We start from the raw sequence: 15,329 nt of genomic DNA on the forward strand, positions 1-15,329 counted from the left end.
AATAATCAGATAACAATTATACTTAATGTTTTAAGCTTGGCTCTGGTTTACTATGGAATTTTGCATTAAGTATTTAAAAGGTAACTAAAACAAACAAACAAACCCTGATAACCACTTTTTGAGCTTAAGATCATAAAGCAATGGTTTAGAAGCAAGCAAAAACTAAAACCAGAAGTGCCAATCCCCTCCTAAAGATAACTTTTTTGTAAAACATGTTGCAGATAGGCAGGACAACCCAAAGTTCTCTTTTGCCTTATGAAGAAGAAAAAGCACTATGAATAAAACATTAGCAAATAGAAGTAAAAGCATAATGACACCCTCCCCTTCTTTTGGATTGTTTTTTGTTAACAAATATTTTAAAAAGTCATTGCATGAATGAAGTTAATACGGACAAGTGGATATGCCAAAGTTGAAGAGTAAGGAAACACTAAACACCTACATTATGCCAGTTCCCATGTTATGTACACTTACAAAAAGTTTTTTAATCTTTCACTTAAACCTTTTGAAGGAAGTATCATAATTTCAAAACTAAACACAATCTAGAGAGTAAAAACAAGCAAATAAAAACATCTAAATTATACTAAGTAAAAACCACCCCACTTGATTCTCAAAATTGACCTCAAGTTAATTAAATGACTCAGATTCAGAGCAACAGTTGGGTAAATTGTAATTTTTTTATTGGAAAACAAATATACAACTTGGAATGGATTTGAGGCAAATTGTGCCATAAGCAGATTTTCTTTAAGTGGCTAAACAAAGTTTAAAAAGCAAGTTAACAATAAAAGAAAATGTTTCTGGTACAGGACCAGCAGTACAAAAAAATAGTGTACGAGTACCTGGATAATACACCCGTTTTGCAATAGTGCAACTTTTAAGTACATATTGTTGACTGTCCATAGTCCACGCAGAGTTACAACTCCACACTTCAACAACAACATGCTGACAATTCCTAAAGAAAACTACTTAAAAAAAAGGCATAACCCAGATGTTCCCTCGTTTGACCAACTCCATCTAAGTTTAGATGTGCAGAAGGGCTTAGATATATCCAGAGTAAGCCACATGCAACATGTTACTTGTTCATTTTTCTAAAATAAGGTTTCAGGACAATGACAGTAAGATAAGGGAAGAAAACATGGAGGAATAAGTCCTAATTACTATACATGCATATTTTTTGACAGCAGGGGGAAACCTTTTACAGATAAGTTACAAACAAAGAAAAGGCAAATAAACAATTTTGTACAAGAAATTTAACACATTCTGTACAATGTCTTCACTTTGCTGTCATCATTTGTACAAACTCTGAAAAAGAAGAAGCACACAAAAAGTGTCAATGGCAAAAGACTGACAAAACCAATCATATTACTCAATATCTGAGCAGTCTCCATTTCCCCTTTCTTTCCTCAAAAATACTGTATGGTACAGAGGAAAGCTAGTTTACTTAGACTGTCAAGGCTGGAACTCCATAAACTAAAATTACTAAGGATCATTAACCAATAAACCAAATTAATGCTTTTAATAAGCTATTGTAAATAGAAGCATTCTTGCTCTTAAGTTTGGTAATAACATGGTAATTTTGAATGGAAGCATAAGTAAACAGTTTTAGACTAAAGCGAATTAGAGGAAAAATAAATCCAATGAAGGAAAGTCACCTTAATTTCATTTTGAGGATCCTGAAATAATTTTAAAGATTTTCAAACTGTTCTACAATCATTATACAAAGATCAATTCAGCAGTCTGCAGTACAGTGCTTCTCAAACTTAGATACTAGGTATATGGATAGGACCAATAGTAAACTGTTCTAAAAAAGTTCTCAGGTGATGATTTTTGCCTAATCTATAGAAAACACTCTGAAAAGCTAAAGGTTTATAAATATAAAAACCCATTTTATCATCTTTATGAGGGGGGAGGTCCCTAATTTTGACCTATCAGATACCTAACAAACACCTATAACTTAAAATCAAAGTGCAGAAGGAGGTAGTGAAAGACTTACCTTCATAGTTTACTTGACCATCACCATCAATATCTGCTTCCCTGATCATTTCATCAACCTCCTCATCTGTTAACTTCTCTCCCAGGTTTGTCATCACATGGCGAAGCTCTGCTGCACTAATATAGCCATTGCCATCCTAGAAAAAATTTAGTATAATAAGTAAAATTACAGACTCATAGGGAAAAAATACACTTTAGAAATACATACCAACTAAAAACAATCTGTAGTTGAACTATAAATTAAAGGTCACGGAGGACAAAGCAGGATAGCCTACACTGAAATCACCATTTCTTAGTTCCAAAGTCAAGTGATGCCTTCTTGCCAAGAGTCATACTCAAAATTTAACAAATCCAATCCCTGAATACCTACCTTATCAAACACACGGAATGCTTCTCTAATTTCTTCTTCACTGTCTGTATCTTTCATTTTTCTTGCCATCATTGTCAGAAATTCCGGGAAGTCAATTGTGCCATTTCCTGAAATGGTTTGTTTAGTTGAAATATTACAACAGGATTTAAATAACCCTCTTTGACTCCCCCTCCCCAAATAAACCCCCAATTAAAAAAATTTACCATCAGCATCTACTTCATTAATCATGTCCTGTAACTCTGCTTCTGTGGGATTCTGCCCAAGAGATCTCATTACAGTTCCCAATTCCTTTGTTGTTATAGTTCCATCACCATCCTTGTCAAATAGTGAAAAAGCTTCTTTGAATTCTGTTTTAAAGAGAGACCAATCCAAATGTACAAATTAACAACAATAAAAAGTAAACTCCTAAATGAAATCAATTAATCAATTCTTAAAAGCAAAGATATATATGGAGGTAGCACCTGAAATCAGCTTTTGATTCCTAAAGAATTAGGTGCAAAGACCTTGTGATATTTCAAACATCTTTAGCTAATCATACCAATATGTTGTTCATATTGACATATCAGCAATTTTTTTCACCTAAAATCTTACAGAGAGAGCTCCAATATCAAGAACAGATAAGAGTCAAAATTATTCTGGATTGAAAGAATCAAAGCTTCTCTATTTTCTACTGAAGCTCCAAATAGAAAAATAAGACTATGGTAGCAGCATGTGTTTCCATAGAGCAACTATATGCATTCTGTCTGAAGTAATCCTCAAAAGTTAAAATTAAGCCTATTTAAGAACCTACTAATTTAAGAACAAAAAAAACTTTAAACTTCAGAACAATATGCAATAGGCTAGTTTCCTTTTCTGAGATCTAAGGAACTATCACCAAATAATCTATAATGATACTAACAATAGGATGATCAAGATATGAATGGTTAGTTTTAGCGAAGTATTGTATTACTAAGAACAAAGATAATTTAGACCTTTATTTAGAATATAAAATCCCAAGGGTGCCTGGTTGGCTCAGTCAATTAGATTGTCTCACGGGTTCATGAGTTCGGGCCCATCAGGCTGTCTGCTATCAGGGCAGAGCCTGCTTCGGAAAACTGTCTCCCTCTCTCTCAAAAATAAACATTAAAAAAAAAAAAAATTATATATGTATATATAATATCCCAAACTTTTAATATAGTGAAATATATTATTATCTTAGATCTTTAAGATGTCTTGTGAAATTATGTTCCTTTTAACTCACCACTGCATTACATAGAAAGCTGTTGGAACAGCAGTCCAGAATTCCTGGCTTCATCATTTATTTTATAAACTAAAGCAGAAATTAAATTTGGTAATGCAAGATCATATAAATGAGCTAGTAACAAAACCAGTATTTTCTGATAGGGTGCTTTTTAAAAAGGTATCATACCCCATCAGCATGCAAATCCAAAAGCAGTTCCAAATTTCACAGCACTAAGTTCCCTCAAAATATCTATCCATTTGAAAATGTGTACCTGACATGTTTTAAGAAATAGTGTGCTTCCCTCTTATATAATCCCATGTCCTACTCCTCCCAGTTTCAATCCATCATAATCTCTTCACTAGTCTCAACTACTCTTCCACTGATATCACCATTAACATGTATCATGTGTCTTAAGTTTAAAACTAAATTCAAACCCTGTATTTTCTCTTAGGTGCCTGCCCTTATCTTCCCCCAATCTTGGGAAGCACCATCACTCACATTTCTTCTACGAATCCACTATTACAATTACTTCCAGCTCCACTCATCAGTTGAAAATGCCAAGTCTACCAATAACGATCTAGTTGCTCAATTGAACAATTGTGCTTAAGTATGTGAGGTCATATAGCATAGAAACTAAAAAGCAGACTTTGGAACTCAACCACTTGGGTTAAATAATATCAGCTCTGCTACTTACTAGTAATGTAACCTTAGGCAAGTTAAGTTACTACCTCAGCTTCCTCCTTTTTGTTAAACAGGAATAAGTGAACCTACTTACTAAGTTTATAAATTTAATTGATAAACATAAAGCACTCAGAGCTATGTCTGACAAGTGTCAAGAAAAAGATGATCTCATTTTCCTGCAGCATCCAAAACACTGAAAAAATTCTAAACTTCTCTTGGCTTTCACAACAGTACTTCAGTTTACTTCCTACCTTACACTGTCAAAGGCTCTTTCTCCCATTTATCTCTCTCACATGTAGATATGACCAATCTTCTTATCCCTTTTCTTCTCTCTGGCCATTTCATTGATGCCCACTTATAATGAAGACTTCTTTAGCCTACTGGTCTCTCTCCTTAACATAATACAGTAGTTCCCCCACCCACAGTTTCACTGTTGTTTCAGTTACCAACACCAACTGCAGTCCAAAAGCAGGTGATCTTTTTGGCATACTGTCAAAGTCAATAGCAGCCTAACACACTACATCACAATGCCTACCTCATTCACTACACTTCATATCATCACACAAGAATTTTATTATCTTACATCATCATAAGAAGGGTGAATACGCTATATGAGAGACCACACTCATGTTAACTTATATTACAGCATATTATTATTATTGTTACTGTTGTTCATCTTTTATTGCACCTAATTTATAAATTAAACTGTATCATAGGTATGTGTGCATAGGAAAAACTAGAGTTTGGTACTGTCAGTGGTTTCAGGCATCCACTGGGGTCTTAGAATGTATCCCTCCCCACCCTATAGTAAGTACCTTTATTTTGGACTTCCTAAAAGACATCGCCCCTGGCTGACCCCAAGTAAGACTTACAAAAAAGAATTCTATATTCCCCAGCAACCCTAGGAATGCAAACAGAAGACATTTTTAACTCTTTCCCTCTGAACACTGCTTCATTCCTTTTACATCTCTACAAGACATTATCTTGTTTCATGGCCCTGTCATCTTTTGCTTAGACCATTACAACAGCCTTCTAACTGGATTCTTTATTTAAAATTACCCACAGAGGCACCTGGGTGGCTCAGTGGGTTAAGCATCAAACTTGGGCTCAGGTCGTGGTCTCACAGATCAGGAGTTCTAGCCCCCCCATTAGGCTCTGCGCTGACAGCTCAGAGCCTGGAGCCTGCTTCAGATTATGTGTCTCCCTCTCTCTATGCCCCTCCCCCGCTTGTGTTCACTCTCTCTCTCTCAAAAATAAATACTAAAAAAAAAAAAATAAAATAAAATAAAACTACCCACACAACTATCTGGTGCTATTACTACTTTTTTAGATTACCACATTACCTTCTTCTGCTTAAAATCTCTTAACTGTTTAGCTTTAGACCAAGTTATCACTGACTAGTTGCGTAATTTACTACATTCAGTAACAAGACAATTCCATTCCATTTAATATTGTTTGTTTTCAGACAAACTCCCCTTGTTTCAGAAGCTTAGTGGCAAAGAATTGATTTTTACAAAATTAGCATATAATAGATTAACTAGATTGACTCAATGACAAAAACAGATCAATAAATCCCACAAGTAGTAGAATTTGAAGACATTTCCATTTTACTCAGGTTGTCCCCCAGCCCCAAGCAGGACATAGAAATACTGACTAGAAATGCATAAACTACTAGGGTTTGAACACATGGCATCTATCATCTAATAACTTAAGTCACAAGAAAATTATCTTTATGTATAGATGTACACCATTCTAAACAGAAATTCCCATGAATGACTTAAATCAAATGCCTGTTTACCAACTTCCTAGTACTTAGAAAATTCTGAACTTAATAATCTCACAAAGGGCATGTATCAGACTTTTGTTGGCACTACGTAAACTAAGATTATTATTTTTATCAAGTAAGTTTTACCCCTACACTGGAACTTCAAAAAAGAAAAATTTTTGTTAGGTTTTTCTTATTAGTCCCCTAAATGTCAAACACCAACAACTGACATCACGGCAGGGTCATCAACAAAATTAACTTGTTAGTAAGGTCACACTGGACTCTTCTGGATTGCCTTTTAAGACTAGGTAATGTGAACAATTCCAGTAACTTCACCTAAACAGACATGCTTTTTCTACATTATTTGCTGTTAGAATTTCTAAACAAATCTGAAGTAGTAATGGTTATCATATGGAGACAAAAATAGCTTAAAAAGTACCTTAGTATATTCAATGTTAATTTATTTATTAAGCTTAACATTTCATTTTTTGATAAGGACTCTAAAATGTTACTAGCTCCCAGTGATTACAATTTATCAGGATAAAGAAAATAATTTGCCTCCACCTCAAAGGTGGACATTAAAACAATCAAATTAGGAGGAAGGGATTTTCGAAGGAAGCAGAATAACTCTTAGGATACAGTAGATGGTGTTCTGGAACATGTTTAAAGTGTATCCATTCTTCAGTCCTTACTATGTGGGAGGCACAGGGGATACAAGAGGCAACAAAAAGGTCCCTGATCTCACAGGGTTTTATTTTAGTAGAATAAAAGCATTGGCTTCTCTAAAGGTTCACTAAACCTGGGGTCCAAGGAATGGTTTTAAAAGCCTAGGAAGGGGCACCTGGGTGGCTGAGCTGGTTAAGCGCCTGACTCTTGATTTCAGCTCAGGTCATGATCTCGTGGTTTATGAGTTCGAGCCCCACATCGGGCTCTGTGCTGTCATGATAGTGTGGAGCCTGACTGGGATTCTCTCCCTCTCTCCCTGCCCATCCCCTGCTTGTTTTCTCTCTCTCTCAAAATAAACAAACAGAAAAATAAAAATAAATAAAAGCCTAGGAAAATGCAGGGTAGGAACAGAATCTAAAATATAAAATAGATTTTCTCCCATCCCCACTGGAAATTTAATTTTATCATGAAAGTCAATGAAAAGACCACATTTATCCTAAAGTGATTGCTCCAGTGAACTGCTAGAATTCTTTATGAAAATGCTATCAGTCTTTGAAGACTGATCCTCATCTATTTAATAGAAACAAAGTATTTTGTTTTGATAATTAGTTGTATGTGTGGTTGGGAGGGCAATAATGAGCACCAGGTATGTGACAGATACCTCAAATGATACATTTGAAAGTGAACATGCTGTGTTATATACAGCAGGAATAACTATCTGACTAGGAATACCAAGAAATGAAAGGCAGACAGGGAGGTAAATGTATTAGAGAAGAATTTAAGACCGGAAATATTAATTAGCCCTTCAGATCTAAAGGAGACATTATTAAAAACAACAACACTACTTTAGAGTAATTTACATTTCACAGACACATTTAAGATAATATAAATGAACAAAGAAACTATTTCCAAAGCTCTGCTTGACTGCTTCAGCACTCAGTACATGCAATTTATCAATCCCAGAAAGCAATTCTCAGATTTAAGTCAAATTCACACAATAAGTAAAAATAAAACTTACTTATATATTTGGTCCTTAATGCTAAGGAGCTTTCTACTCTACACAGTCCTATGAAATAGTATTTGTGATGAATGTTTGAGGAGACTAGTGATTTCTGGGTCCTCCAAATTTGTGTTTACATTGGTGGGGGCTTACTTTAAATGGGATATATAGTGGAGTTCCAACTGGGCTTCTCAGTTTTCTCTAGCATTAAAAAAAAAAAAAAAAATGCTTTAGCGATTTGGAACACTTCAAACTTCTTGCCTACCAGGAAAACTGGTAGTTAAAACTGCTTGATACTTGTGTTAATAAAAGTCTGAAGAAAGTAAAGAGTTTGAAAAGCATTTTAACACTACAATGAATTAAAAAAAAAAATCTTTTGCTAGTTTCTCCAACATTTTGATGTTAACCAGCCATCACAAAGTGTTAGAATAAAATCAAAAGTACCAATATTTAATGTTATCACATAAAGACAACATGACAAGTTTCACGTAACAATTTCACTTATTGCCATAGCAAGATTTAAAAGCTCATTTCAATAGCTGTTACTGTTCTTTAAGACAAAATTCAACTTATTACACATTTGTAAAACAGAATGATTAACTTTTGGATTTAAGTCTTTCTCTAGAGATAATGGTTATCTCAGATTGATCCCATGTGCAATTCTAAGGTTAAAATATTAGCTACTTTAAATTGGGGTAAATTCAATGTTCCCGTCCTGATTCAACATTTCAAGTTACCTATTAATTACTACTTGGCTCTTTTCTTCTTGTGAAGAGTAGTCTGGAGTTGGCAGTGTTAAAAACTACCCAGAATTCATGTCTGAAAGATAATCTTCAAGAAAAACAAAGACCACCACCACCAAGCTCCAAAGTATATACCCACATAGCCAAAAAACTTGCCTTAAAAAAAAAATTTTTAATGTTTATTTTTGAGCGAGAAAGCACTAGGTGGAGAAGGAGCGGAAAGAGATGGGGGACAGAGGACCCAAAGTGGGTTCCACACTTGACAGCAGTGAGCCTGATGTGGGGCTCGAATTTACCAGCTGTGAGGTCATGATCGGAGTCCAAGTCTCAGACTCAGCCGACTAAGCCAACCAGGTGCCCCAAAAACCTGCCTTTATTTACGGTTAGCTCCATACATCTTTCACAGGCAAGCGTACCTTCTCATTTGACAAAGCAGATTCAATTACTATGTTACATTACACTCATTTGTTACTATCTACTGCATAGAGCAAAGCAAACTGAGTGTGTGTGTGTGTGTGTGTGTGTGTGTGTGTGAGTGAGTGATAATTATTTTTTTTAACGTTTTACTTCATTTTTGAGAGAGAGGAGAAAGAATGCGAGCGGGGCAGGGGCAGACACAGAGAGGGACTGAAGATCCAAAGTGCACTCTGTGCTAAGAGTGGACAGCCCAATGAGGGGCTTGAACTCACGAACTGTGAGATCATGACCTGAGCCGAAATCATACATTTAACCGACTGAGCCACCCAGGCACCCCCAAAGTGAATTCTTTCATACAAATAACTTATTTTTCAGGTTGGCTATTCACTTTATAATGAAATCTAATGGGTACAATTTATTATTTCTTACCTGCAATCTGCTCTTCAGTCAGTTGGTCAGCCTACAAAGAGATCACAGAGATAGGTAAGTGACTTCAGAGTATACAGATTAGCAGTTAAATTAAGAAACTTTAAGAAACAAGTTTGAAAACTTTCAAGTTTCACCTTGTACCATAAACTGCATTTAGTCTAACATTCCTTAGTATGAGCAACAGAGAGAAAATGCACGTGAAAAATGAAAGTGTCTTGACCAAGTTTAATATTTAAACCAAGCTATTATTTCAGAATACATATTGAAGTCCAAATTTCACAAAAACTGAGGGGAAAAAAAAAGCAATTTGGCATACTAGAATACTAGAGAGTTTAAATGGAGTTGTTATTCTTCTAAAGCAAGGATAGAATCCAACAAAAACATTATTTCCTTTCTCAAAATTAGGATACCTAAACTTAAGCTCACCTCCTCTGTTAGATGAAAACCACTATTAGAAGAAATGTCCACTGAACCAAAAATAATGTCCAAGGACTACATTCAAAGTTACCCCTATAAAAGGTTAAACACATCATTTGGACATGAAAAGGATTTTCCAAACCTTAAAAAAAAAAAAAATACTAAGTGAAAATCCCATCTATTATAAAGATAAAACTCCAAGCTGTCCTAGTTGAGGGAACAGGAAAGCTACCAGTTTTTACTTCTCCTCACCTGCCAGGCAACTGCAGGGAATCCAGGATTCTAACCACTCGAACTACATTATTTACTAAATGTTAAATCCAGCTATCCATTTTCTCTTGACTTTTAAAACCCCAAAGTGAACTTAAGGTTTGTGATTTTTTTTTTTAACACTGAGAGGAGTTACTTATTTTTGCTTAAAAAAAAAAAAAAAAAAAAAAAAAAAAAAAAGCCCAGGCATTTGCTAAAGTCCATTATATACATGGTTTTTATTCAATCTTCATAATAACTCTGTATTGGTATCATTCTTTATCATACAGATAGGGAAAGAGGTTCAGGTTAAATTTCTGGGAGGAGTACAAAATTAGTACCTAGTAAAGTCAGAATTAAACAAAAAGGTGTTAGACATACTCAATACCTCTAAGTTTTAAATGCAGAGTACCATAATTTATAAACATATCTAAAAAATACCAAGGCTTCTTGTGCTTCATGTGGCCTTCATCCTGGGACATTTCACCACTTACTAGTACATAAATCCATGAAACAACCCATGTGGTACTGAGAACCCAGAACAAGAAACTACCTTCTAATATCCTTACCCATATGAAATCAAGCATTCTGTGATTAATCCATTCTTTTACTGGTATGAAAGAATAAACACTGCCTGGTTTCACTCTTTTAAAGGAACACAGCTCTGGAAAAAAATACCTTAATATAGAATAATAACATCACATTTTTTTCTAGTGGACAGCATGACAAAATGTGGGAAGGACCCAGAAAGCTTGAAAGTTTCTCTCCCTGCTCAACAATTTTCATTTGACCTCAAAGCAAACTCAACTGGTTTCTATTTAAAAAAAGAAAAAAGCCAAAGGTCTGCTATCTTAAAATTGAAGAGGCAACAATTAAGTTCAAATGCAGAAGTTGAAAAAAAACCCAACTTGTATCCTTCCAAATCCCAATCTTCCACCAAGTATCTGATATAAAATCAGTCCTATGTTGTTTTCCCTATGGAGTAAGACTTAAAACACAGTAAATCCACTGACTTGGTGTTTACTTTGTTAGAGACTATAAAGGATTTACTTCTAATCCAATCCCATTTTGCAGGATTTCTATCATTTATGAAGAAAGGGCAGAGTAGACAAAAAAGAATGGTGTTTTGAGTCATTGGACTAATATCCTAGAGCTTTGCCACTTAATAGCCATGTGACCTTGGACAGGTTACTCAACTGCTCATAGTCAATTTCATCTGTACAATACCTACCTTACAAGGTTATGGTGCACAGTAAGAAACTATGTGAAGGACCAGCCCCAAGAATTGAATGATAATTATTTTATTTATGTTAACTTATCGAAAAACCTACAATGTTAAATATGAACCTGACTATAGTCAACTTCCACACAGACATGCATGGCATCATTATCTCATTACAGACAGTAGCAGGGCCCTCATTAAAGATCTCACAGACTGTATCATATGCAGGTATTTTGAAGTCTATTTTCGTCCGGCTATACTTTGTCTTTTATACCAGTCATCTTAACTCCACTCTATATTACCAGATTACTTCTTATGAAATACTTTGGACAATCAAAATATACATAAGCACGTGTGCTTCTCTTGTCATGTAATATGGAGATACCTATTTAAAATTTATCCTTTCTACAAAGTTAAGTTCAAAATGTATTACTGCCACATGGAAGTTTATTTCTTAATTTTACTTTTCCCATCCATTTACAATTAAAAGCACTATATTGTAACTTGGCATTCTGTTTGATAGTTTATTCCTTAAAGCTTATTTGTGAATTTTTCTAAGAATGTGTTTTCTTAGAGGTAGAAAGCTGACAAGATGGCATGGGGCCATTACATTTTGTTACTCAGCCTTCAAAGTGCTCCTGGATTTTGCTTGCAGTGTTTCAAGAAACTTAAAGAAACTTTTGTATTTACTACTAAACCAGAGTTCAAGCTTTTAAAATAAACTTTATCAGCAACATTCAGATTAAGGCCTACTAAAAGCAAAAATACACGACTCCCTAGCACTCTAATTTGTAAGCCTTTTCCAACTACATGCAAATAAATCTGGTTCTTATTTCTGTCTATGGAGAATGCCATTTTCTTAGAAGAACGAGAAGAATTATACTTTCGGGAAAACTCAAGTTCATTAACACGTGTGTTTATCTCAGTAAAGTGAAGAACAATCCACTAGAGAGATGACTAGTTCTTACTCCTTTATTTCTACAATTGATAGAATTTCTACTGTTCTGGTCACTACAGAGAAAGCTTCCAGGCATAGCACGCTCTCAGGTTCCACATCAGACCTACTGAAGTACAATCTGCATTTTGAAGAACCACAGGTGATTTGTAAACATTGAGAAACACTAATCTAGACTAATGTGTGACCTGAAAAGTGAATGTATTATGTACCTACTAAACATTTCCTAACTGGCATTCAAAAGTAGACATGGATACTCTTGGAACTTATCTAGTGAATGGCAGTTTAAAAATAATCCAAAATTCTTATTTGAATAAATAGACGAATCCATAGGCTTAAAACGGAACACAAACTTCTAGCTTTCATTCATTCCTCTTAATTCCAAGTTTTACTTAGATACAACAAAGGCTTACTAAGTTTTTTCTACATTTCAGAAGTCAGGGTATTTATTTTACCTATATCAAAATAGTCTTTAAATTATTTTAGTAAACATATAATTCTGACAGAACAATACTATGTAGCATCATATAAAGAAACCACTAGAACAAATTATTTCACAGAAATTAGGATCTTTACTAAAGGTCTAATTTGATCATTATAACTAAATCTAGAAACTTCTATATATTTTAACAAGGCCATAGTGGATTTCCTCAGTTTAACAGAGATGCCCTTGCAATAATGATTATTTAAACAAGCACAAAAACTTTCTACCTCTTCACATCTTTTACTTATCAGTTGGGCCCCAAGTCTTCTTAAAGCAATCCCCCACCCTTTCAATGAGCATGTATCAACTACATATAAACCCAAGAACTATGGGAGCAATCTTATTCCGCTTCCACAAATTTTTATTCTATAAGTTGATAAGAGTCCTAATTTTAAATCTCCAGGTTTTAGAATTATGAAGTTACCTTAAGACAACTTCCTAATTAATTTTACATAACAATGACTGTCAATCGAACGCACCAATAGTGTAAACAGGAACTACAAAAGCTTACCCCTGGCATAGGACCATGAAAGCGTACATACATAACAAACTGCATGCATTACCAAGAAAATCTATTCGAGCTCCCGATTCAATGATTAGACTGATTAGGAAAAAACTTTACCATTCATTTGAAAACATTTTTAAAAATTTACCCCACAATTTAGAATCTTGATTACATGCATATAATGTACACCTGGTTTCACCTAGAAGAGTAAATTCAACTAGTATATTCAAATCCAGAATAATTTAAAATAATCACAAGAGAACCAGTGCATCAAACTTAAATAATCACTCGTTTATCCAAGGCGAACTCCTCGCCCCACACCCATACAGGCTGGAGGTTTCAGTTGGCAAGAATTCCCAACTCCTGCTTAAGATGTCACCTTGCCTTCTGGACACACCCATCGCTGTAACCACTTGGCAGACGTTAACACAAAATAGGTATTGCAAATTACCGCCCTCATTAGATTTTTTTTTTTTTTAAACAGGAAAAAACCAGGAGTTCCGGTCTCAAGTGACGGGAAGATACTTTTAAACTTCCCTGCTCCCCCCGCCCTCGGTATATTCTTGTTATCACTACCGTATTTGATACCCATTACTGAATAAACGAATTGAACTGCACGTTAAGATGGTCTGGCAATTCCTGTAAGGAAATACGACTCATTTTCAAGGGGGTGGGAGCGGGGGCAATTCTGTGCATGTGGTTCTTTGACATTAGGAGTGCACGTGAGTACTCAAGAATAGGATATAGACACTGGCTCTTTCCAACTACTGCGGGAGGATAAAAGCGACTTTCAACAGAACCGCAGTCACCCCAAAGCTTGCTTTCGGTAGGTGAACAGGAAACGCCTTTCAGATCCAAGCTGGAGCTGATTACTTTCTCTAACAAGAAGACGCGCACTGTAAGGATGCGACAGACTTCAGGTATGCAGCTCATTTCAATGACAAAGCCACTTACAAGAAGAAAAATTTGTTTTCAATTGTCCAGCCATGGGTGGTGGAAAAGGCCCAGAGCCCAAATGGAGCGGAAAGATCAGGATTCAACGAGCTTCCTTCTCGCCACCAGAGGGGGATGGGAAACTGCCGAGGCCGCCCTCCCCCACCCATCCCCAACCGGCGGGCCCCACAGCGCCGCGGGACGATACCTCCGCAGCCCTGCAGGTGCCAGCGCAGCAGCTGGGGCGCAAGCCGAGTCAAGCGGGCGGCGGCCACGGCCCCGCCGCCCCGCCCCCCGGCCGCTCCCCGCGCGGCTCCGGCTCAGCCCACACAGCGCGCCGCGCCCACTCGCGCGGCCCCCGGCACCCCCCCCTCCACCGGCACGCGGGGGATGCGGGCTAACGGCGGCGCTGGCGCTCACCCCGGGCCTCGCGCTCCCTCCCGCCCCCTCGGCGCATGGCGGCCGCAAGCGGACAAAGGCGCTTCCTGGCGCCAGCACTAACCGTCCGTTGGGCTTTTGAATCCAACCCCAGGACTGACCTTTCGGGATGCCAGACCCGAGGCTTTTGCCCCCCACCCCCCGCCCTTCCACTGCCTCGCCTCCACCATGTGCTGGGCTACCCCTCAACCCGGATCTATGATCCTCACCCAGCCAAGCCCCTGAGGAGCTTCGCTGCCTCGTAGGCAATGCTCCCAGCCCCCAATTCGCCGGGGGACACCTCCCTAAGGAGGATAAGGATGGGGGAGCACCTGCGACGCAACCGCCGCGGTGCCCCCAGTCTCTTTCGCGCCATCTCTCTGGCAAAGACCACTCCTGATGGGTGTGGGGGAGCAGAGTTCCCTTTCTTTCACAAATTCGCTTCAACCTCGCCCCCCCCCCCCCCACCTCAGGCCAAGCGTCGGCAGCTTAGCGACGCACTCACCATGCTGCAAGCGCTACCGGTCTCCGAGAAGCGACCACACAACCACTCAGCTCGCTCGCCCTACTCGGACTAATTCTCCTCCTCCGCCCCCAGCGCCTCATAAACACCTCCCTCCGCCAGATCCCTCCGCCGCATGCCAGATAACGGAACATCGCAAACGAGTCCCGGCCAACCCCCTCCTCTCTAACTCTTTTCAAGACTCCTTTATCCATTGTTATTTACTCGACGAGGCAAGAGATAAAGGGAAGCGGGCGAACGAATGACGTGAGTGGGTTTCACTCCCCAGCCAGCCCGTTAAAAGGCCCGTGGAATCGCGCTCGAAGGGCCCTACTTTGCGGCGCGGAGGAGCATCGTGGTGGC

The 15,329-nt window shown here is 37.6% G+C and overlaps 1 protein-coding gene across 2 annotated transcripts; it reads right to left on the minus strand.

Annotated features, from left to right (window-relative positions):
- Positions 1-655: 655 nt before the first annotated feature.
- CALM2 (calmodulin 2) lies at positions 656-15,062 on the minus strand. Of its 2 annotated transcripts, XM_007084706.3 has the most exons (6): positions 14,970-15,062; positions 9,283-9,313; positions 2,563-2,706; positions 2,360-2,466; positions 1,991-2,126; positions 656-1,299 (listed from the first exon to the last, which is right to left on the minus strand). In XM_007084706.3, the coding sequence occupies exons 1-6, from the start codon at positions 14,970-14,972 to the stop codon at positions 1,271-1,273; spliced, it is 450 nt and encodes a 149-aa protein (XP_007084768.1). In that variant the 5' UTR covers positions 14,973-15,062; the 3' UTR covers positions 656-1,270. The 2 variants fall into 2 exon arrangements, with proteins under 2 accessions (XP_007084768.1, XP_042837269.1); XM_042981335.1 differs by lacking the exons at positions 9,283-9,313; positions 14,970-15,062 and adding an exon at positions 4,514-4,692.
- Positions 15,063-15,329: the final 267 nt, after the last annotated feature.

The sequence above is a fragment of the Panthera tigris genome, chromosome A3 (assembly GCF_018350195.1).
Source record: "Panthera tigris isolate Pti1 chromosome A3, P.tigris_Pti1_mat1.1, whole genome shotgun sequence".
NCBI lineage: Eukaryota > Metazoa > Chordata > Mammalia > Carnivora > Felidae > Panthera > Panthera tigris.